This window comes from Oncorhynchus mykiss, chromosome 3 (assembly GCF_057628025.1).
Source record: "Oncorhynchus mykiss isolate SJ-2025 chromosome 3, ASM5762802v1, whole genome shotgun sequence".
Lineage (NCBI taxonomy): Eukaryota > Metazoa > Chordata > Actinopteri > Salmoniformes > Salmonidae > Oncorhynchus > Oncorhynchus mykiss.
Genome location: NC_143024.1, coordinates 27,634,632 through 27,660,048, shown reverse-complemented (window position 1 = coordinate 27,660,048; position 25,417 = coordinate 27,634,632). Strand labels below are relative to the sequence as shown.

The following is a 25,417-nucleotide window of genomic DNA, read 5'->3' as shown; positions in this document are numbered from 1 at the left end:
TTAGATTTTCTTTCCTCCCTCACTGTTTGAAATGGAAGATTCTTCTAGTTCTCCATCTGCGGAGGATCACAACACGAGACAGGATCAGGAGGTGGCATGTAAGACCTTGTAGCGTGTAGCTAGCGTGTAATGTTGTCAGACACTTCCTGTGGCTCTGACCTCAGCCCTCCCCCCACACACACACAAAGCGTGCCTGCACAAACACATGCACACGCAGGCACGCATACACAGACACTGTGTTTACACAATTAATTGGGATTAAAGCGCTGTTATCCGCTCATAATTCAATTTCCAGGGAAGAACATTTCCCGCAGAATGTATTCAGGACCACATTGAAAATAATATAATCATGGTGAAAAATCTGTGTTGTATAATACTTTAATTTGTTGTCCTATGGACAGACAGACAGACAGGCAGACTAATAAAACAGTGTTAGGTGTTAATTGGCCCACTGCCTGTTTATGATAATTACACTCTTTCACAGTTGACAGAAGGTGAGAGGTTATACGCTGCTAACGGGCTGACAATAGCTACATTGTGCTCATTGTGTTAGATAACACCTATTCCAATGACAAACATTGCAGCACTGAGAAAGAAGCCTATTCAGAGAGAGGAGATTACAGTTTATGTCTAACAGTGGGAGGGGGGCTAAAGGCCTGTCCACGTCCATTACAAACAAACCTTATTAGCATGCTGGGGCATTCATGTATGTTACAATTGATGTCCTCATGGGTGAATGTTTTACATTGGTAATTATTCTTGACTACTCGTTAGCCCCTATCTTTGTTGTATGAGAAGTTGTGGTTCTGCCTTCTTAACCTTTTACTGCAGTGGGCTGAATCAGGGTCACACAGAGTGTTTCTTGGTAGTCGTAAACAAACCTACTTTGAAACCAAAGTATACACCTCACACACATTGTTATAAGGTGCGTCTAGGTGGTTGGTGTAGGAGTCAGGCGAGGGAGAGCAGGGATGTCTGAGAAGCGTGTTTTAATAGGACCGTCCACCAACACAGGAATGGCACAATCAAATGGCACAATCGAAGAGGACAACGCCCTCGTTAACAGAGAACCCGGGCAAAACGCAGGAAGGAACAAACAAAGTTACGACACACTTTACGTAACCGTGAAAACAAATAACGGTAAATCCAACCGAGCACCTCACAATTAAAGACTAATCCCGCACAAACTCAGGCAACAGGTACAATTATACACACAGATAATAACGCAAATGAAACCAGGTGTGAAAAAGAAACCAAAGACAAAACAAACAGAAAAGGAAAAAGGGATCTATGATGGCTAGTAGACCGGCGACGCCGACTGCCGAGCGCCGCCCGAACAGGGAGAGGAGCCACCTTCGGTAGAAGTCGTGACACACATGGTTATGGGCTTAAAAAACAAGACACCTGTACCATGTCAGATATAGAGTTGAAATGTATAATTGTTTTTGTTAGCATCCCAATAATACACTTTAAATACATCACAGAAGACTGAAATATAACAAAGACGTTTGACAAGGAAACATCAGATTTCCGTCTGTTAAAAAAATATACATATACACCTAAATTATAGGCCAGTTTTATTGCTTCTTTCATCAGGACAACAGTTTTCAGCTGTGCTAACATAATTGCAAAAAGGGTTTTCTAATGATCAATTATAAACTTGGATTAACTAAACAACGTGCCATTGGAACACAAGAGTGATGGTTGCTGATAATGGACCTCTGTACGCCAATGTAGATATTCCATTAAAACTCAGCCGTTTCCAGCTACAATAGTCATTTCTAATATTAACAATGTCTACACTGTATTTCTGATCAATTTGATGTTATTTTAAAGGACAAAAAAATGTGCTTTTCTTGGGTTTGCGCCCAGGCTCTGTCGTAACCGGCCGCGACCGGGCTGTCCGTGGGGCGACGCACAATTGGCATAGCGTTGTCCAGGTTAGGGAGGGCCTGGCCAGTAGGGGTATCCTTGACTCATCGCGCACCAGCGACTCCCGTGGCGGGCCGGGTGCAGTGCGCGCTAACCAAGGTTGCCAGGTGCACGGTGTTTCCTCCGACACATTGGTGCGGCTGGCTTCCGGGTTGGATGCGCACTGTGTTAAGAAGCAGTGCGGCTTGGTTGGGTTGTGTATCGGAGGACGCATGACTTTCAACCTTCGTCTCTCTCGAACCCGTACGGGAGTTGTAGCGATGAGACAAGATAGTAGCTACTAACAATTGGATACCACGAAATTGGGGAGAAAAAGAATAAAAAATAAAAAATTAAAAAAATGTGCTATTCTTTCAAAAACAAGGACATTTCTAAGTGACCCCAAACATTTGAACGGTAGCGTATATAAATAATAACATTCCACCCATGAGGCCACTAGTCATTTGACTGCATGAATGAGCTACAGCAGGGTATTTGATTTAAACGTAAAATGTTCAATTCTCTGTTAGGTTTATAGTAGCTTTATAGAAGCTCTCTCTTTGTCTCTTTCTCTCTCTCTCTCACTCTCTTTCTCTTTCTTTCTCTCTCTCTCTCTCGCTCTCTTTCTCTTTCTTTCTCTCTCTCTCTCGCTCTCTTTCTCTTTCTTTCTCTCTCTCTCTCGCTCTCTTTCTCTTTCTTTCTCTCTCTCTCTCTCGCTCTCTTTCTCTTTCTTTCTCTCTCTCGCCACCTGCTCTGATTTCTAGATGTTCTTAATTGGTTTACTAAATCTTTCCCCCTTTCAAATACTGTACATCAAATACTTTTTGAGTGCACTGCACAGAGGCCGTGTCCGCTTCAAAGTTAAACTTCAGGTGGCTTTGCCAGACTAACCATCATGCATCGCACCTTTATGCCCTTAAATGCCCTCCTTGTTTTAGCTGGCTCAACACCACTCCTCTGACTAGGTTATAAACAGAGAGAGGAGGAGAGAGGAGAGTTGCTGATAAGGTCCATAGATAGATAGAGAGGGTGGGCATGTTTAAAAGGACCAATATAGGAGACAAGAGAGAAAGAGAAAGCTAGTGAAGAAGATAGAAAGTGTTGGAGGGAGAGAGAGAGAGAAAACGAGACAGAGAAAGAGGGGGAGAAAGAGAGAGAAAGAGACATCTCTTTGAGTTGGATAGCAGATCATTAGGCTAGTCGGCTATATTATTGATCCCTTTCAATTCCCTGACAGAAGATTGTTGTAGTGGTCAGAGAATAATCTCACCAAACCAAAGCAATCAGTTATACCACTCGGTATGTACAGTGCATTCAGAGAGTATTAAGACCCGTTGACTTTTTCCACATTTTGTTACATTACAACCTTATTCTAAAAATGTATTAAATTGTTAATTTTTTTATCATCAATCTACACCAATACCCCATAATGACAAAGCAAAAATAGTTTACAAAAAAAATATTTTTCCAAAGAAAAAATAATAAACTGAAATATGACATTTACATAAGTTTTCAAACCCTTTACTCAGTACTTTGTTGAAGAACCTTTGGCAGCGATTACAGCCTTTAGACTGTATGATACTACAAGCTTGGCACACCTGTATTTGGGGAGTTTCTTCCATTCTTCTCTGCAGATCCTCTCAAGCTCTGTCAGGTTGGATGGGGAGTGTCTCTGCACAGCTATTTTCAGATCTCTCTAGAGATTTTCAATCGGGTTCAAGTCCGGGCTCTGGCTGGGCCACTCAAGGACATTCAGAGTCTTGTCCCGAAGCCACTCCTGTGTTGTTTTGGCTGTGTGCTTACCGTCACTGTCCTGTTGGAAGGTGAGCCTTCACCCCAGTCTGGAGCAGGTTTTCAGCAAGGATCTCTTTGTACTTTGCTCCATTCATCTTTCCCTCGATCCTGACTAGACTCCCAGTCCCTGCCGCTGAAAAACATTCCCACAGGTTTCCTTCAGGCTTGGCATTCAGGCCAAAGAGTTCAATCTTGCTTTCATCAGACCAGAGAGTTTCATATCTCATGGTCTGAGAGTTCTTTAGGTGCCTTTTGGGAAACTCCAAGTGGACTGTCATGTGCCTTTTACTGAGGAGTGGCTTCAGTCTGGCCACTGTACCATAAAGGCCTGATTGGTGGAGTGCTGCAGAGATGGTTATCCTCCAGGAAGGTTCTCCTAGCTACACAGAGGAACTCTGTCCCAGTGACCATCGGGTTCATAGTCACCTCTCTGACCAAGGTCCTTCTCCCCCGATTGCTCAGTTGGTGAGTCTTGGTGGCTCCAAACTTCTTCCATTTAAGAATGGAGGCCAATTTGTTATTGGGGACCTTCAATGCTGCACTCGTTTTTTGGTACCCTGCCCCAGATCTGTGCCTCGACACAATCCTGTCTCGGAGCTTCCTTCGACCTCATGGCTTGGTTTTTGTTCTGACATGAACTGTCAACTGTGGGATCTTATATAGACAGGTGTGTGCCTTTCCAAATCATGTCCAATCAATTGAATTTAACACAGGTGGACTCTAATCAAGTTGTAGAAACATCTCAAGGATGATCAATGGAAACAGGATGCACCTGAGCTCAATTTTGAGTCTCATAGCAAAGAGTCTGAGTACTTATGTAAATAAGGTATGTATTTGTAAAAATGTTTTATACATTTGTAAAAATGTCTAAAATCCTGTTTTCGCTTTGTCATTGTGGAGTGTAGATTGATGAGAGTAAGGCTGTAACGTAACAAAATGTGGGAAAAGTCAAGGGGTCTGAATACTTTCCGAATGCAATGTATGTGATGTTTTGCTACTTCTATTGTATGTTGGATAGCCTCAGTGTGTCACAAAGCCTTTCACCTCACAGCCTCAGACTGAAGAGATTTTTCAAGGTCTAAGACTTTCAGATATTACTCTAAAACACCCTTCAGGAATGGAAACTTGGATGACAAATTCATTATAGGGAGAAAAACAATAGACATGCAGCTTGACCCACTAAAGAATATAATATTGGACGATGTCTCAATGCAATGTCAGTAATTCATTAGTTCTAATGTCGGTCTCTCTCGGTTAGTGTTTGGATGAGTCAGTGTGAAAGGAAAGCGTATGTGTGGGTTTGAAAAACAGACCGCCATGCACAGTCTTTCACTCTCAGTCTGTATAGTACCACGGCTCAATTTCCATGGTGACACACACATACTTAAACAGGGCTTCCAGATTCTAACAGCTTGGTGGGTTATTTGACAGAGATCTTGTGGAATAGGAGACACTTTTGCTGCTTTTTTAGAAGATAAAGGCCCAGTAGACCTAGTGCACACTATTTCTGACCTGCTGTGTGCACATGCCTGTGTGTGTGTGTGTGTGTGTGTGTGTGTGTGTGTGTGTGTGTGTGTGTGTGTGTGTGTGTGTCCCTCGAATTGAGTCCCTCTTGAATTGAGTCCCTCTTGAATTGAGTCCCTCTCGAATTGAGCCCCTCTCGAATTGAGCCATAATGTGGACAGTACTTTTTTGAACCATTCTTTCATCAAGGTTTCATCATTAAACGGAGTCCTGTATAGCACCCTACAGTAGGTGTGCTCAGGCACTGTCAGACACCATATGTAACAGCTAGATTGTCTGTGACTGTCTAAAAGCACAACATTGTCAATCAATGGCAGTGGCTGATATGAATTCTGAATATGTAGAGGCTGTTATAGACTGAGAATGAGAAGTGTTTGGGGGCGAAGGGCGATATAACCCTCTTTTACAGTATCTTTACCAATAGCAGTGGTGTAAAGTACTTAAGTAAAAATACTTTAAAGTACTACTTAAGTAGTTTTTTTTTTTTGGTGTCTGTACTTTACTATTAATATTCTTGACAAGTTTTACTTTTACTTCACTATATTCCTAAAGAAAATAATGTACTTTTTACTCCATACATTTTCCATGTCATCCAAAAATACTTGTTACATTTTGAATGCTTAGCAGGACAGGAAAATGACCCAATTCACGCACTTATCAAGAGAACATCTCTGGGAATCCCTATTGCCTCTGATTCGGTAGACTCATTAAACACAAAAGCTTCATTTGCAAATGATGTCTGCGTGTTGTAGTGTGAACTTGGCTATCTGTAAATAATGCCAAAAAACAGAAAATTGGGCTGTCTGGTTTGCAAAATATAAGCAATTTTAAATTATTTATACTTTTACTTGTACTTTTGATACTTAAGTATATTTTTTCAATTACATTTACTTTTGATACTTAAATATACTTAAAACCAAATACTTTTAGACTTTTACTCAAGTAGTATTTTACTGGGTGACTTTCACTTTTACTTGAGTCATTTTCTAGTAAGTTTTTTTTACTTTTTCTTTTTTAAGTATGACATTTGAGTACTTTTTCCACCACTGACCAATAAATGCTACTATATGTGTTAGCACATTCTTGTTCTCATAAAATCTCTGAGCCAGTAAAATGTGTGAAAGCTGGTTGAGATCCAACATGATTTTGTTTGTACCGTGGCATGCCACAATTACATGGTAAACAACACCTGTTTGATAATATATTCTCTGCCTGATTTTACTGAGAGAGATGGGGGTAGAGGGGAGAGAGGGATAGAAAGAGAGAGAGACATGAGAGAGATATAGTAGATAAAGGGTGAGTGGGGTAGAGAAAAAGAGAGAGTGAGAGTGAGAGGCAGCGAACGAGAAAGGGAGGGGAAGAGAGGATCCAGAGCGTGAAAGAGGACATTAGTAATCTCCCCAGCTGTTCGTACTAACAAAGAGGATGTGCTGGCTCCTGTTCTTTTGTGTCAGTTTATCAGCATCTCTGATCTTATTTACAAAGCATCTGGTGGCCTGAGAGCCAGGGACAGGGACAGGGACAGGGACAGGCCCCCAGCCAGCATGTTCAGCCTTAGAGGAGAGGAGGGGAGGACCGAGTCAGAGATATAGAGGATTATCTCTTATTATGGTCATGCTTCCATCGCTCCATGTACCTTGTGCCACATTTCTGAGACTGCATTCCAATACTCCACAGACACACACGCGAGCACACACACACACACACACACACACACACACACACACACACACACACACACACACACACACACACACACACACACACACACACACACACACAACCACAGACACACACCCCCCTGGTTTTAGCAGCAGTGGTCCTTCCCCCTCTGTTCCCCTCCCTCTCTCCTGTAGCCAGTGTGTGTCCAGGCACGTCAGGCTTTGAGCCTATCTCACACATCAAGCACACTCACAGAAAGGCCTTATCAGAGTGGAAAATATACTAATCCTTACCTCCAGAGACTGATCCAGTGTTCGTCCACCCCTGTCCTCTCTCCAACCTAACAGGTGGAGCCCTATGTGATGTTCAAGAAGTCAGACAAGCCCCTTTACGGTAACGACCGCTTTGAAGGTTACTGCATCGACCTGCTGAGGGAGCTGGCTAGCATCCTGGGGTTCACCTACGAGTTGCGTCTGGTGGAGGACGGCCGCTACGGGGCCCAGGACGAGACCACGGGCCAGTGGAACGGCATGGTCAAGGAGCTGATCGACCACGTGAGTCTGGACCTACCTCACTACTTGGAAATGATCTATGTAAATGATTCAAGTTTAATTAATGAGGTGGTAAACAGCTAGAGGGCGTAGGAGGGAATGTATTTTGTCTGATGTGTGTGTGACAAGGGTTGGTATAGTTGCATTTTGTATGACAAACATGTTTTTAGCTTGGAGAGAGACAATGACAAAGAAATAGAGAGGTAGAGAGGTAGAGACAGAGAGGTAAAGATAGATTGAGTGAGAGAGTGAGAAAGAGCAAGATAGAGAGAGAGAGGTAGAGAGAGAGAGGTAGAGAGAGAGGTATAGAGAGACATCAGCTCCATACCTGGTTCCTGACCTGGTGTACAGCAAGGATTCTGGCTTGACTTGTTTCCACTGCAGAGCTTATTAAAACAAACAAGCACACACACATACACACACACACACACACACACACACACACACACACACACACACACACACACACACACACTAACACTCACACTCACACTCACACTCACACTCACACTCACACATACACACTGCCCACGGACTATATCATTAAGTTTGACAAAGTAAGACCAGGATTGTATAAGCTGTGCACAGGCAGGCAGAAAAATAACAGGTTCGCCACAGCCAATGCTCAATATCTGACCCCATTAAATAACACTGCATCTCCCTCAACTGTGGTACACTGGACCGACGGCCATGTTTGTTTTGATCATACGGAGGCTGGAGAGGGAGAGGGATCCCAAGGATTTGACACACACAGGGCACAATTCCTGCGAGGTGATTGGAGTGTTGGCCGTTATGTAGATATAGACCCACCTATCAATTCAATTCAATTCAATTCAAGGGGCTTTATTGGCATGGGAAACACATGTTAATTAACATTAGTGAGGTAGATAATATACAAACGTGAAATAAACAATAAAAATGAACAGTAAACATTCCACTTAGAGAAGTTCCAAAAGAATAAAGACGTTACAAATGTCCTATTATGTATATATACAGTGTTGTAACGATGTGCAAATAGTTAAAGTACAAAAGGGAAAATAAATCTCTAAACAGCAAACGATGTATCCCAAATGGCACCCTATTTCCTACATGCTGTAGTGCACTACTTTTGACCAGAGCTCTAACGTAGTGCACATTATAGGAAATAGGGCGGCATTTGGGACTTACAGTGGGGCAAAAAAGTATTTAGTCAGCCACCAATTGTGCAAGTTCTCCCACTTAAAAAGATGAGAGAGATCATAGGTACACTTCAACTATGACAGACAAAATGAGAAGAAAAGAAATCCAGAAAATCACATTGTAGGATTTTTTATGAATTTATTTGCCAATTATGGTGGAAAATAAGTATTTGGTCAATAACAAAAGTTTATCTCAATACTTTGTTATATACCCTTTGTTGGCAATGACAGAGGTCAAACGTTTGCTGTAAGTCTTCACAAGGTTTTCACACACTGTTGCTGGTATTTTGGCCCATTCCTCCATGCATATCTCCTCTAGAGCAGTGATGTTTTGGGGCTGTTGCTGGGCAACACGGACTTTCAACTCCCTCCAAAGATTTTCTATGGGGTTGAGATCTGGAGACTGGCTAGGCCACTCCAGGACCTAGAAATGCTTCTTACGAAGCCACTCCTTCGTTGCCCGGGCGGTGTGTTTGGGATCATTGTCATGCTGAAAGACCCAGCCACGTTTCATCTTCAATGCCCTTGCTGATGGAAGGAGGTTTTCACTCAAAATCTCACAATACATGGCCCCATTCATTCTTTCCTTTACACGGATCAGTCGTCCTGGTCCCTTTGCAGAAAAACAGCCCCAAAAAGCATGATGTTTCCACCCCCATGCTTCACAGTAGGTATGGTGTTCTTTGGATGCAACTCGGCATTCTTTGTCCTCCAAACACGACGGGTTGAGTTTTTACCAAAAAAGTTATATTTTGGTTTCATCTGACCATATGACATTCTCCCAATCTTCTTCTGGATCATCCAAATGCTCTCTAGCAAACTTCAGACGGGCCTGGACTTCAGACGGGCCTGGACATGTACTGGCTTAAGCAGGGGGACACGTCTGGCACTGCAGGATTTGAGTCCCTGGCGGCATAGTGTGTTACTGATGGTAGGCTTTGTTACTTTGGTCCCAGCTCTCTGTAGGTCATTCACTAGGTCCCCCCGTGTGGTTCTGGGATTTTTGCTCACCGTTCTTGTGATCATTTTGACCCCACGGTGTGAGATCTTGCGTGGAACCCCAGATCGAGGGAGATTATCAGTGGTCTTGTATGTCTTCCATTTCCTAATAATTGCTCCCACAGTTGATTTCTTCAAACCAAGCTGCTTACCTATTGCAAATTCAGTCTTCCCAGCCTGGTGCAGGTCTACAATTTTGTTTCTGGTGTCCTTTGACAGCTCTTTGGTCTTGGCCATAGTGGAGTTTGGAGTGTGACTGTTTGAGGTTGTGGACAGGTGTCTTTTATACTGATAACAAGTTCAAACAGGTGCCATTAATATAGGTAACGAGTGGAGGACAGAGGAGCCTCTTAAAGAAGAAGTTACAGGTCTGTGAGAGCCAGAAATCTTGCTTGTTTGTAGGTGACCAAATACTTATTTTCCACCATAATTTGCAAATAAATTCATAAAAAATCCTACAATGTGGTTTTCTGGATTTTTTTTCCTCATTTTGTCTGTCATAGTTGAAGTGTACCTATGATGAAAATTACAGCCCTCTCTCATCTTTTTAAGTGGGAGAACTTGCACAATTGGTGGCTGACTAAATATTTTTTTGCCCCACTGTATATATACTGTAGGCAAGCAGGATCTGTGGTGGACAAAACAGACAGTAATTGGCCTGGACAACCCTTCACAGGAGTTGGAGTATACTAGCTCGGCTCACCAGGACATGGTGAATTGAGCTGAAGAAGCTGAACATATCTAATCAAATGAAGTTGAAGGAAATCACTGGTGCTCTCTGACTAATGCTTAGAGTCATAGAACTAGAGTACTGTAGATGCACCTGGATACATTCGGTTGACATAGGACCTATTCATGAGCTACATGAAGTGATCTAAATCGTATTGCGTCATGTCATTTGGCCTTAAATGACATGGAACAGATATAGACAGCCTACCTCGTATGACTACAGATTATGTCTTGTTTAATATCAGAAATAGTTCTTCATACATTATAGTGGCTGGGACCAAACCACCTCATTCAATCTAGATTGATGTATGACAACCTTGATGGTGACAAACAGGATATTTCATTGTGAAATGATGTTGCTGACCTTGCTGTCAGTGTTTAGCATGTACCTGTGTCACAATGGAGCTGCAGATTGATCAACCACACAGAGCTTTAACCCCACATAGAGAGACCGGATTGGTTGGGACGTTTCGGATGTGATTGAAAGGTCAAGTTCAACATACTGTATTAAAATGAAAGAAGGACTCACACTCTGAGTCATGGCAGAGGGATATGTATGGATGGAATATGAGTGATGAGGCTGTGGAAGAATGAAGATAAAAAAGTAGAACCCCTGATTCGGTGTTGTGAAGAAATAGTGTTGTTATGAAATAACAACTAAATATGATCCTCTCTGATCAGAGACAAAACATAAAATGTAGATGTCTGTGTTCTTATGAGTATGGCGATGGTTGAACATTATCTTATTTTCTGGGAACAATTTCTTCCATCGCTCACACCCTCCCTCCTCTACCCAGACATTCCTCTGCCCTAGTGACTGTGGTCGATAGGACCATCCATCCTCTGGGGTAGAGGGAGGGGAGGTTGCCTTAGTTTAGGTTCAACGTCTGACAAGGAAAGGATGTATGTGAGATGGAGGAATAGAAAGAGCTTATAAAAAGGGAGGGAGGTTGTGAGGGAGAGAGTGTGTGGAGGAGCGAGCGAGAGAGAGGGAGAGAGAGACGGAGAGGGAGGGAGAGAGAGGTAGAGAGAGAGAGAGGGAGAGAGAGCGAGAGAGAGGGAGAGAGAGCGAGAGAGAGCGAGAGAGCGAGAGAGGGAGAGAGAGAGAGGGAGAGAGAGCGAGAGAGGGAGAGAGAGCGAGAGAGGGAGAGAGGAAGAGAGAGCGAGGGAGAGAGAGAGAGAGAGAGAGAGCAAGAGCTAGAAGGGCTCTAAATTTCCTCCTAAGTGCCGTGGGACAGACTCTGTGATGTGTAAAGGCCCTGTTTTCTTAATTTGATTGGCTCTAAACGCTTCCTGCGTCTCTGACTTACAGCCTATCCTTCTTCCCTTTTATGTTGTCTGTTGACAGAAAGCTGATCTGGCAGTGGCTCCCCTGGCCATCACCTACGTGAGGGAGAAGGTCATCGACTTCTCCAAGCCCTTCATGACACTGGGGATAAGTATCCTCTACCGCAAGCCCAACGGAACCAACCCTGGGGTCTTCTCCTTTCTCAACCCCCTCTCACCCGATATCTGGATGTATATTCTGCTGGCTTACTTGGGTGTCAGTTGTGTGCTGTTTGTCATAGCCAGGTAACATGTCAGTTCCAGTGATCACCGAAAATTCATTGACACACTATTATATGCCAACGTCTTAATTATTTAACCTTGCTCCATCTGACTAACAGGATAACCTCTCGGTGATTATGTTACGATCTTGACACTAAGTGGACAATATCTGATAGTTTATCGTCACCTACTTACTCAGATGACACAGACTTTATAGCCAAGCCCCATACTAAAAAATTCAGAAACACATTCACTCAAACTTTTAATAATGCAACCAACTTTGAAGAAAAAGGTACATAGATAAAAGTCTATATATCTGGGGAAAGTAGATTTTCCAACACACGAAGACAGTTCCCTATGGTTCCCTTTCAGCCTTCTCTCCCAGTATAATGGGGGGAGGGCTGAGTGTTCCCTATCGGCAGGCTGCTCTAGAGAGGCAGCAGGCAGCTGCTGTTAAGTGATTCCTGGGAAGTCTCTGTGTCTCCACACATCACTGCTGTTCCCTGGTCTGCCACAACTATCTGCTGCTCAGGAGATAATGCACACAAACACAAACCTTACGATCAGAAAAGTTAAACCAGCCGTTTCAGGACTATGTGTGTGCGGTATGTGTGTATGTGGGGTACCAGTCAAAAGTTTGGATACACCTACTCATTCCAGGGTTTTTCTTTATTTTTACTATTTTCTACATAGTGAAGACATCAACACTATGAAATAACACATATGGAATCGTGTAATAACCAAAAAAGTGTTAAACAAATCAAAATATATTTTATATCTGAGGTTCTTCAAAGTAGCCACCCTTTGCCTTGATGACAGCTTTGCACACTCTTGGCATTCTCTCAACCAGCTTCACCTGGAATGCTTTTCCAACTTATGCTTGGCTGTTTTCCTTCACTCTGCGGTCTAACTCATCCCAAACCATCTCAATTGGGTTGAGGTCGGGTGCTTGTGGAGGCCAGGTCATCTGATGAAACACTTCGTTATATCGATATATATAAAATAAAGAAAAACCCTTGAGTGAGTGCAGTAGGTGTGTCCAAACATTTGACTGGTACTGTATGTGTGTATGTATGTGTGTGCTCGTTGGTGTGAACGGCTGCTGCACCCCCCCTGTTGTCTCCAGTGTCTCAAAGTCACTACTGTCTTTTCTTTTCTCCACCTTGCCTCAAACATACCGGGTCATAGGATCTACATAGGAATAATATCAGCACAGTAAGAACCTGCTAGTTATGACTGTGACTTAGAAAAAGGACAGAGGTGGCTGACAATTTAAAAAGCTTGATCATTTGTAAGGTTGATCACTTGTTTGTCCAGTATAGAGAGAGTGGGTCTTTGTAGGATTATTGGAGAACTGAAGAGAGGGTATGAAGAGTGAGGATTTTATGTTTGTCAGGAGGCGAGGTCAGCTGGTGTGTGTTAGATCTTGAGGTCAGCTGGTGTGTGTTAGATCTTGAGGTCAGCTGGTGTGTGTTAGATCTTGAGGTCAGCTGGTATGTCTTAGATCTTGAGGTCAGCTGGTGTGTGTGTTGTCAAACTCATCAGGATTAGTTGATTGGCAAGTTATCAGCATCTGAACCTGTGCACACGTTGGGTCAGCATAGCCCTCTGATACCTAATAACTGGCTGTGTCTGCAATGGCACCATATTTCCTATATAATGCACAACTTTTGGTCTGGGCCCATGGGGCTCTGGTCAAAAGAAGTGCACTATATAAGGAATAGGGTGCCATTTCAGATGCAGTCACTGGTCCACTGGTGGAGAATAGGGCCAGTCCTGTAGGAACTTTAGCATAACATTTACAGAGAACGTGTCAAGGCTGTGGGTAACTGGTGAAAGGAGTCAGGCGCAGGAGAGCTGAGATGCGTGGACAAGGTATTTAATACAAGATACACCAGTATAAACACAATACTATGGTGCGGGAAAAATACCGATACCACGAAATAAACGGGTGTAATAACAAAACCCGGCAACAAAATACCAGCCGTCAGATACAGCCCGAACAATAAAACAAACACGCACACAAACATGGGGGAAACCAGAGGGTTAAATAATGAACATGTAATCGGGGAATTGAAACTTGGTGTGTAAAAAAACAAAGACAAAACAAACGGAAAATGAAAAGTGGATCGGTGATGGCTAGAAGGCCGGTGACATCGACCGCCGAACGCCGCTCGAACAAGAAGAGGGACCGACTCCGGCGGAAGTCGTGACAGAACGCTAACATTTTATTGAAATATTCAAACATGATGTAGTGTCGAGGATTTAAATGTAATTTAGCGTTTACATGTGATAAACTGTTTTGTGTTGATATTTTATTTTGATGGATACCATATTGGTTAGTATGATTTTTGACCAGTAGTAGTACATTTCATTCTTATATTGTCATCTTGACCTTAGAGGCTGGATATTATTCTTGAAATAAGAGCAATGGCATTGTGGATGGTGTAACGCTAAGCAAAGTACATTTTAATGTGTTGTGTATCTTTTGTTTGCTTTGTTCAGGCTTAGCTCTCAGGCATGGGAAAGTAGTGCAGTTTGACATTTTCACATTTACATTATTATAATTTTTTTATTTTACCCCGTTTTCTCCCCAATTTCGTGGTATCCAATTGTTTTAGTAGCTACTATCTTGTCTCATCGCTACAACTCCCGTACGGGCTCGGGAGAGACGAAGGTTGAAAGTCATGCGTCCTCCGATACACAACCCAACAAAGTCGCACTGCTTCTTAAGACAGCGCGCATCCAACCCGGAAGCCAGCCGCACCAATGTGTCGGAGGAAACACCACAGACAAGGACATCCCTACCGGCCAACCCCTCTCTAACCCGGGCGACGCTAGGCCAATTGTGCATCGCCCAACGGACCTCCCGGTCGCGGCCGGTTACGACAGAGCCTGGGCGCAAACCCAGAGTCTCTGATGGCACAGCTGAGTCTCTAACCACTGCGCCACCCGAGAGGCCTTCACATTTACATTTGAGTAATTTAGAAGACTCTTACAGTTATTGTGTTCATCTTAAGATAGCTAGGTAGGACAACTACATATCACAGTCATAGTACGTATGCTTTTATTCAATAAAGTAGCAAAGTCAGAGCTAGTAAGAGGGAAAAAAGGGAAGTACCAGTGTTAGTTCACAAAATGCTTTTTTGTGTGTGTGTGTGTGTAGGGGGGGGGGGGGGGGGGACAGAGTACTCAGGTTGGGGTGTAGGGATTGATCATCAGAGCCTGAAAGTAGAGAGGGGCAGTTCCTCTTGCTGCTCCATAGACAAGCACCATGGTCTTGTATCTCTCCCCTTGATCTGGTTGCTCTCACCTGACTAGGGCCGGCGTTTGAGGCACGCTGGAGAAGAAGACAAAGAAAAGATGATGTTAACTCTAAGACTTTTGGGGGAGCGTAACTCTTTCAGTTGTACACCCAAAACAGTTTTACAGTTAATACACGTGTGTTTTCCAATGTTACTGGCGATATGATCACACAAGAGAATAAAACACTGCAACTGGCATCTAAGTTGGTTCAGAATATGCACCTATCTTTTTAAATGATCACAGTAAGTAAGTGTTGTTGGGTAAGTGTTCAAATATCCCTGCCACTCTGTTTAGACACTAGGCATGGTAGGGCTTCGGTAGCATGCATGTACTGTACAGTGTAGTTGCACAAACCTCAGTCGTTCTCTGGAAAGGTAACTAAGCTAACTGTACATATATATGTGTGTGTACACATTTTATCTATGTATGCTTGTGTGTGTGCTTTGTATGTGTGAGGGGGTTTATGCTAATGTGTGTGTGTGTGTGTGTGTGTGTGTGTGTGTGTGTGTGTGTGTGTGTGTGTGTGTGAATGCTGTATGGTGACATTATAAGGACTGGTTTAGGCTCCCCCTAGGCAAACTGATCTACATGCCATATTTAGAAACACTGTCAGGATACAGTGGGAAAACCACGACATTACTGTATTCACATGATTTAATAAGTTAACCTTCTCATATCACCAGCTGTTGTTGTTTTTGTTGTTGTTGTTGTGTTAGGTGTTGTTGTTGTTGTGGTAGGCGTTATTGTTGTTGTTGTCCTCTAATATCTTTCCTACGCTGTTCCTTCTTCCTTTGTTAGGTAGGTGAAGAGATGAAACATCTGAAACAGTCTCCCACCTCCACACCATCTCTGTGCATTATTGCCTTGTTACAGTTTGGGGAATCTAATTTCCTAACTCCTCCTTATCAAATGAAATTTAAAAAGATAAAAACTTGCAGAGGCGCGAATGAGCTCTCTTATCGTCAACAATTTATCCAAACATTTATGCAGGATTCTCTCTCTTTCTGTCGGCCAATCTTTTAATTATGTGGTCTCCGACTATTGTTACATCCTGTTGTCACATGCTTGGTGGATAGAAGACTGCCTCAATACAACACAGTCTCTCCTTCGTTTGTGTTACTGTGAAACAGAGTCCATCATTTGTTCAATACACAGTCTATCACCATCTGCTTCGTTAGCTGCAACATGTTACAACATGCTTGTGTAACAGGCACATTTCCCATCCCTTATTCTATCTACTTTTGTAGAAGGGGAACGGATGTAGTGGAATTTCAATTAGACTCTTCTGCATTTCTCCTCCATTACTACAATGAGAGTCTCAGTATGCTCTCAAAAGCCCCATGTAGAACAATTTGTCGGCCTCTCAATGCTACACTACAGATATAGATTTTTGATCATCCTGGAAATAGAAGCAAACAACAGCATTTGACTGAGCTTTTCTGATTGGCTGCAAGGTTTGTGTATAGACAGACATGTATAAATGTATTTCTTCAAGCCGTATGGAATAGTCTATGGCAACAGCCCCATTCGAACGCTGTTGATGGCTTGGAAGGTTCATATATCGCCTATAGAGATATATAGCCATGTCTTTTCCCCAGTCATTTAGAATTGAAGAGACTAGACCTGCAACAGCCCCTTTCTAGCGCTCTCTCTGTGTTCATTCTTCTCCCCTGACATTGGTGTTATCAGGCGTATCATCTGTTGAGTTTTCAGCAGGACGATCCTATAAAATGATAAAAGCCTGCCATTGTTTCTTCTCTGCTGCTGAGTTCCCTTCTTTCCTGCCTGTCTGCCCTCCACCCTCTCCCTCTTCCTCTCTCTCCGCTCAGCGGTGACCTTACTCAAAGTTTCTCCCTCTCCGGCTCTGATGACCTGAGATAACGTAAGGGTGGTGTAATTGGATCAAAGTGACAGCTAACTGAACGGGATGGGGCTGGCGGAATGGCCGGGCAGCGCCACCTTCAGAGGCAGGTTAAGCTGCTGCTAGTGGTTCTCCTCGTACGGCGATGAGAATGTTTTAATATTCCCACCGCGGTGAGGTAACTCCCTGCCTCTTACCCCACCCTCTCCTCAGGCCAGCTACGGATGTAGGATGACAAGCTGGCTCATCCGTGTTCTCATCCATGTTCCTGGCGTGGGGTAATTGGCTTTGCTCAGAGAGATCTCCACTAAGGGGGTCCAGCCGGGGGCACCAGTCACTAGTCACATACGTCTTGCCAAGGTCACAGTTCACATGAACTCAATTTGGAATTGCAAACTGACAAGCAAGCAAATCTGGGGCAAATTGAGTAGACAGATTGATTTAGGGCCAAGGAACAGTGGGATCTAAAGGACGTTCAGCGGTCTTGGAGCTGGACTAGAATACCCCCTGGAGTGTGACATGGGGGATAGGGAGCGTGCACTAAACACATTATAATGGCCAAGCCCATTATTCATGACATTGGTGCATGTTCTGATGCTGTCATATTATCAATACTGTAATATGTCTTAATGCTATCACCAATATGTAGCAATATATAGCTGTCACCAATATATAACTTTATATCTAAGCCACCAAGAAAAAACAATTATACCAACCTGACAAGTAACCATGCTGGATTGTCTACTGTTTAATTATTTTTATGCAAAATCAAAAACATTTCCATTGGATATTATTGTGGAATTTGGAATTTGGGGAGTTTAAATGTTTCTAGAGAGTCAAGTCCACAGAACACATCCATCGACTATTCAATTTGATTAGTCATATACTTCAACCAGGGAAAAAAGAGGCCTGGCTTAAGATATTGCTCCTACGATTCCACAACTACAGCACAAACCAAATGGGGTCGGGATGCTTAATTGTAGCCCAATCAACCTTTACTAATGTAATGTCACTTTTATTTAACGTGAATAAATGGGAAATCTCTTTGCTTGAGGAGTGAGCTGAGCTGAAGTTGAAGCAGAGCGGAGTGAGTGGGAGTGAGTACTGCACAGACAGACAGGCAGACAGATAGTCAGGCAGACAGACAGACAGACAGACAGACAGACAGGCAGACAGACAGGTAGGCAGAGAGACAGATAGTCAGGCAGACAGACAGGCAGGCAGGCAGGCAGGCAGGCAGGCAGGCAGACAGAAAGGCAGGCAGGCAGGCAGGCAGGCAGGCAGACAGACAGACAGACTCCAGGAAGGATGTCAGACAAGCAGGCAGGCAGTCAGACAGGCAGATAGTCAGGCAGTCAGACAGACAGGCAGTCAGACAGGCAGTCAGACAGACAGGCAGTCAGACAGACAGACAGACAGACAGACAGGCAGTCAGACAGACAGGCAGACAGACAGGCAGTCAGACAGACAGACAGGCAGTCAGGCAGGCAGACAGGCAGACAGGCAGATAGTCAGGCAGTCAGACAGACAGGCAGACAGACAGGCAGTCAGACAGACAGACAGGCAGTCAGACAGGCAGACAGGCAGGCAGACAGGCAGACAGGCAGACAGACAGGCAGTCAGACAGACAGACAGACAGTCAGACAGGCAGTCAGACAGACAGACAGGCAGTCAGGCAGGCAGACAGGCAGACAGACAGGCAGTCAGACAGACAGACAGGCAGGCAGACAGGCAGACAGACAGGCAGTCAGACAGACAGACAGGCAGTCAGACAGACAGACAGGCAGTCAGGCAGGCAGACAGGCAGACAGACAGGCAGTCAGACAGACAGACAGACAGGCAGTCAGACAGACAGACAGACAGACAGGCAGTCAGACAGACAGACAGACAGGCAGACAGGCAGGCATGATGGGAATGAACTATTTGATGTGTTGAATGTTAATGCCATCTGTAGATTTTAAGGATTATTAATGCTTTTCTCAAGTGACAATTAAATTATTTTCTGATCCCATCGATTCAATTCTGGAGTAATTTGCCTTTGATATGAGCATGTCAATGTGAGCAGTGTGTTTTGGGCTGACAAGTGGTGAGAAGACATTCCACAGTCCCAAGGGCTGTTTAAATTCTTCATCTGTCATAAAGTTGAGATGATACAGTTGAAGAGATAATAACAAAGCAGACCTGGGTGACATATACAGTGATGATGTATGTCATCTTGCTGTTTGTCAGCTTTTGTTCATTTAACCGACATGTTAAGCTCTAATTGATTAATTGTCCTAACAACAACTAAAATATATTAGCGTACCATAACCATTTCTACCGTTACCTTGCAGGGCAATATATGTGGTATATTTTCCCAATATGAAGAAGCAAATGTATCACATATTGTTGTTGTGATCAATGACTAACTAACTTTTGTTTCTCTTTCCTATCTCTCCAGGTAGGCCAAGTCAAGCCAGTATTGGTCTGTAACACTGTCTGTCTGTTCTATTAGTGCTGAAAACAATTAAATAAACGTGTGTATGTGTGTGTTCTCTGTCGATTGCCACAGGTTTAGTCCCTACGAGTGGTATAACCCCCACCCCTGCAACCCCGACTCAGATGTAGTGGAAAACAATTTCACCCTGCTAAATAGTTTCTGGTTCGGAGTTGGAGCTCTCATGCAGCAAGGTAGACGCCTCTGCCTGCCCCCCTTTAGCACACAGCCCACTATTTTCCTGGGGGAACAAACGTGCTCTTAACCAGGCCCACGACCATGCATGGGGGCCTCTGTGCATGTAGCTGGAAGCAGACTGACTGACTGGTTTGGTTGTGTCTGTCTGTCCACAGTGTGGTGTGGATTGGCAGGGTGAGATCTTGAGATTGTGAATGATGAGCGTGATTGATTGATTGATTGATTGATTGGTGAATGAGGATAGGATAGCCAAGCGTTTTCCTCCCTGTTCCCGCATGATCTCCCACCCTCTCCTATCTCCTATCTACTGTACCTCTCCTCTGTCCCCAACCCCACCCCACCTGCCTCCCTCCCTTCCCCACAGGTTCCAGAACAGGTAAGTCCTATCCCCCATGTGCCAGAAGGTAAAGAGCTAGGTGCAGAGAGAGTTGAGAGAATGAGAGTTAAAACAGTGTGCTGTCTCTTAGCCTGCCTCAGTCTGGTTTTGTTTCCTTCTGCCAAACCGATGCCATATCTTCTCAACTAGTGTCTGCGTCTTTAGATTGAGAAAAGCAAAACAAAAGAAAAGGAACTGCAGTACGGCATCACATTAAATGAAATGGAATGATTTCATTTAGACTTGTAATATCGACTGAGACTGCATGCCAAGACCAGATATGTTGCATTTTGTAATACATATGTATTTTACCTTCCCTGAGTAATGCAACATATTTGAAAGTTGCGTTAGTTACGGTACTGTAGCGATGATGACAGGAAGGTCTGTAGCATGGTTAAAACGGCCTGGGTCTGCCCTGCATCTGATCTGGACCATGGAATGGAACATAGAGGGGACTGAGTTTCCTAAGCAAAGTTCTGTCCAGATATGTATCTTTTGGACAACATTTTTTTCCTGGTCGTTGTTGATGGCTGGTTGCATGCAATGAGTTAGCATGCAAGCCTTCATTTTAATGAAGTTGATTGAGTGATTATTTTGCAGGTATAATTGTTGTAGATTTGTATACTGTGATTTTTAAGAGTGAGTTTTAAGAAAAGATTACACATTGAAATTGACAAAATGTTACAGTTAGAACTCTTGGGACTCTTATCCACCTTGTGCAGGTGGGTATAATGAAGTTACCCATTTGGCTAGGTTTTTGCCCTCTGTATTAGTGTTAGGCAATGCTACATATTGCACAGGTTAAAGATGCATCATGGCTTCATAAATGTTAGCTCCTGTATGGGCCATGTTAAATGTGTAATGGATATTCTAGAGCTTGCTGGAATGTTTTCATAACTGTGTCAAGGGTCTGCCAGGGTATCTGATGTAGTAAAGTATGCTGTAGAATATACTGTAACTGTCAATGTAACGGTGGTAAGTCCTGTAGTTGAGAAGATGTGGCTGTAGGGCAGAAGGGTTTTAGGGGACGAGACTGAGACAGAGGAGCACACTGTGCCTGCCTGCATGGCGTCTCTGTGACGACCACGCTGGCCTACACTGTAGAGAGGCTCCCCTGCTCCGGCGGCTTGGCCCCGCCCCCAGAAAACTGTGGGATGTGCAGTTTGGACATGACGTTACCTTGGGTACATGACAGTCAGCCCCAACCAGGTTCAGTTGCTTTGGCTCTGACTCGCTCCGCTACCGGGCGGTCGGTGTGTCACATAGAGTTGAATGGCCTCAACGGGGTAAGGTCTCTGAGCTGGTAGACAGTGTTGTTCCACTGAACACAAATCTGTCTCTGTTTTCCCTGGCCATGTCATGTGTCTCTACTGTGTCTTTTCTGAGTTTGTCTTTTTTCCTGAGTGCTTTGACCAATGAGCAGTGTGGGCTGCAAGGCATCCTGGGTAATGATGGTGTGGCTGTTGAATCATGTTACACTGTGTGTCTGGCTGGTGGGTGTGGGTGGGTGCGGGGGTGAGGAGTATCAGGGAGAGTGAGAGGAGATATGGGAAGAGACATGTGAGAGTGGGGGGTGAGAGGATGTGAGGGTGGATGTGCGGAGCGGGTTGAGTGCAGTGTGTCTCTCTTTGTTCCCCTCCACAGTGCTCTCTCTGTCTCGCTCTTTCTCGCTCTCTCTCTCTCTCTCTCTCTCTCTCTCTCTCTCTCTCTCTCTCTCTCTCTCTCTCTCTCTCTCTCTCTGGTGGACAGGGCTTTGGGCATGAATTCAGATGTTACTGGACTGGCTGTCAGGTCTCTTTTCTCTCACCATATTTCTCCCTGAGTGACAGCTCACTGCCCGGACTGGGAGAAAGTTATAAGAGGCACTGCAGAGGCAGAGTGAGATGAGTAGGAGATTGAGTCGCACCTAAGGAGAGAAGTGGAGTTCTTATACTCCTATCTTTCTCACAGTTCATCGCCTTTGAGCGAATGTGCGAGATCGCAGCTTTAAATTGCTACTTGAGGAGAATGATCTTCTTGCTGCCCAGTCAGACCTCAATCAACGCCCCCAGAGGAAGACCTCACTCCATCCACTCACACAGACCCCTCCTCAAGAACACACTAAAAGGCAAAAGTTCTGAATAGCATATAGCCTGGAAACTAACCATCTAAATGCAGGCATTTTGAGTCAGATGTAAATCAACCATCTAGTGATTCAAAAGAGGAGAAGCTTTGGTGTATCAACAGTTTGCTCCAGTGTGAGTGAAAGCTAAAATAATATGCAGCCAGACCACACAGTAAAAGCCTGATTCAAACTGCCACCATGTGGCCGGATGCGCATCACAGGCCCAAACATGCAATGCCGCCCTAGATGCCCAGGGTGTGTGTGCGTGTATGTGCGTTTGTGCGTGCGTGCGTGTGTGTGTGCATGTGCGTGTTGTCTGTGACCCGGCGGGATGCCGAGGTCTGGGCTGGCCCTGGTCCTCTGGTGGTTGCTGCTGGGTCTCTCCTCTTGGCTCCAGGACCCTGCGGGGGCTGACCCCTCTCTCTGCTCCTCTCCTCTCGCCCCCGACCAGGCTCTGAGTTAATGCCCAAAGCCCTGTCCACCAGGATCGTAGGAGGCATCTGGTGGTTCTTCACCCTGATAATCATCTCCTCCTACACTGCCAACCTGGCTGCCTTCCTCACTGTGGAGAGGATGGAGTCGCCCATCGACTCAGCTGACGACCTGGCCAAGCAGACCAGGATAGAGTATGGAGTGGTAGAGGAGGGATCCACCATGACCTTCTTCAAGGTGGGTCACATAGGGCATGGAGCCATACTGTCCATCTATCAGTCTATTCATCTATCAGCCAGTCCATCAAGCAATCACTCCATGTATTTGTGCATCTACTGTACGAGGATACATCAATCAGTCCCCCAAATCATACAGTGTTGCACCACTAAAGGACACATGGTTAGAGAATAGAGGCAAATGTAAATCCATTTCAGATGTAATGACAATTAAATTGGTAAATAAATTGTCAAAGAACTCAAATGAATCTGTAGAACTCAAGTTCAACTGTAAAGCCATACATAGCTGTTACGTCCACAGTAAATCTGTGATAGCTAGATATTCCCGGGACAATAGAATGGAGTGTTCCGGAATAAAGATTTGAACGTATAACACGTTGTCATGAGTTGGGTTACAGCTGTATTTCGTGCTGCCTGTGAAATTGGCTGCAGCGTGTTTTACAGCTACAGTACTGCATATTTAAGCAATAAGGCCCAAGGAGGTTTGGTATATGGCCAATATACCACGGCTAAGCGCTGTTCTTAGCACGACGCAATGCGGAGTGCCTGGTGCCTGGATACAGCCCTTAGCTGTGGTATATTGGCCATATATCACAAAGCCCGAGGTGCCTTATTGCTATTACTAACTATTTACCAACGTAGTTATAACAGTAAAAATAACCTGTATACCCGTGGTATAATGTCTGAGATACCATGGCTTTCAGCCAATCAGCATTCAGGACTCGAACCACCCGGTTTATAATAAAGTATAGCCTTTCTATGCGTTCATTCTCTCCAGATCTCTCCTCTCCAATCCCCTCAGTGGTTGATCATGTGGAATCACTGCAGCATATCAAGGCTATCTTATTAAGCCAGCAGTGTTTTAGGGTATTCTACAGTATTCTCTATGCACAAGATGTCCCTGCTGTGTCTCTCTGATTATTCTGCACTGTTTGTCTCTCGTATCGTATCCACACTGCCGCGATGCACGGACAGCTCTATGCCAGATGGAGGGAAAATCTGTCTCTCTCAGAATGCTGCAATGGATCTTTATGGCTTCTGGTGTTTCTTTATTTTCACACTTCATTTCTATAACCTTTGTATGTGTGGTGTGTGTGTGTGTGTGTGTGTGTGTGTGGTGCGTGAACACATTCTCAAAAGACACATACACATGAAAACACATGCATACTCTCTCTCTCTTTAACAGATATACATATTTATGTGCACGCAAACACACACACACACCAGTTAATTACTGTAGCTAATATGGCACGGTGACAGCGAATCTTTAAACAGTATTTTTACCATTCCGTAACAAATGACTGAAAACAACAGTTGGCATAAGGGAGCGCACACAGTCTGTTCTGGTGGAGAATGTTACTTAGGCTGACATCCCATTGCAACAATGGGAAATGTAATTGAAAAATAATTCAAATAAAGCAAAGTATTGTTCAAATCAAATCCAATTCTATTTGTTACATGCGCTGAATACAACAGGTATCTCACAGTGAAATGTTTACACCTGTTGTATTCGCATGTAACAAATACAATTGGATTTGATTTGAACAATACTTTGTTTTGCTTTAATAATTTTTCAGTTAGATTTTTGTTTGTTGCCAACATCCAAAATATTTCAGATTTTAGCTTGTGCGTCAGAAGTGTGGCACAGGAGGTCAAACAATCTCTTTCACTGTGTGAATTTTAGAGTCATCTGGTCATCAGATAGATTATATCTACTGATGTAGAGGAGCCGACTGAATGACCATTTCTCTGAAAGGCATGATTCTATTGTCCCATCATAGACCTAGGTTACTGTTTGATTGATTGATTGATTGATTGATTGATGGATAGATGGATGTTTTGACCTCATCGATTCAGCGTTGTTCTCCGTACTGTAGACATTCAGACAGCCATCGTCGGTCCTTATTGCTTTTAAAAATATATATTTTTAAAAATGTAAGTTATTTTATTTTATAAACAATACAACACATACACATACAAATGACAACATCATACAAACATAAACTACATCCCCCATAACCAGACCCACTAGTACACACTCCCATCTCCATCAACTACACCTCCCCGCCCAGACCCACTAGCACACCCCCATCTCCATCAACTGCATCCCCCCTACCCAGACCCACTAGCACACACTCCCATCTCCATCAACTACACCTCCCCCATACCCAGACCCACTAGCACACACTCCCATCTCCATCAACTACACCTCCCCGCCCAGACCCACTAGTACACCCCCATCTCCATCAACTGCATCCCCCCTACCAAGACCCACTAGCACACACCCCATCTCCATCAACTACACCCCCCTACCCAGACCCACTATCACACACCCCCATCTCCATCAACTACATCCCCCCTACCCAGACCCACTAGCACACACCCCCATCTCCATCAACTGCACCCCCCCTACCCAGACCCACTATCACACACCTCCATCTCCATAAACTACATCCCCCCCCTACCCAGACCCACTAGCACCCCAGACCCACTAGCACACACCTCCATCTCCATCAACTACACCTCCCCCCT

The 25,417-nt window shown here is 44.2% G+C and overlaps 1 protein-coding gene across 2 annotated transcripts in view; it reads left to right on the top strand.

The window, feature by feature from the left end:
• Window positions 1-25,417, top strand: part of LOC110512031 (glutamate receptor ionotropic, kainate 2) — a 229,455-nt gene that overhangs the window by 150,524 nt on the left and 53,514 nt on the right. For both annotated transcript variants that reach the window (XM_036970551.2, XM_036970556.2), the window contains exons 11-14: window positions 7,239-7,445; window positions 11,697-11,920; window positions 19,615-19,733; window positions 22,669-22,886. In XM_036970551.2, coding sequence (XP_036826446.1) covers window positions 7,239-7,445; window positions 11,697-11,920; window positions 19,615-19,733; window positions 22,669-22,886 — 768 coding nt within the window. The remainder of the gene's footprint in view (window positions 1-7,238; window positions 7,446-11,696; window positions 11,921-19,614; window positions 19,734-22,668; window positions 22,887-25,417) is intronic.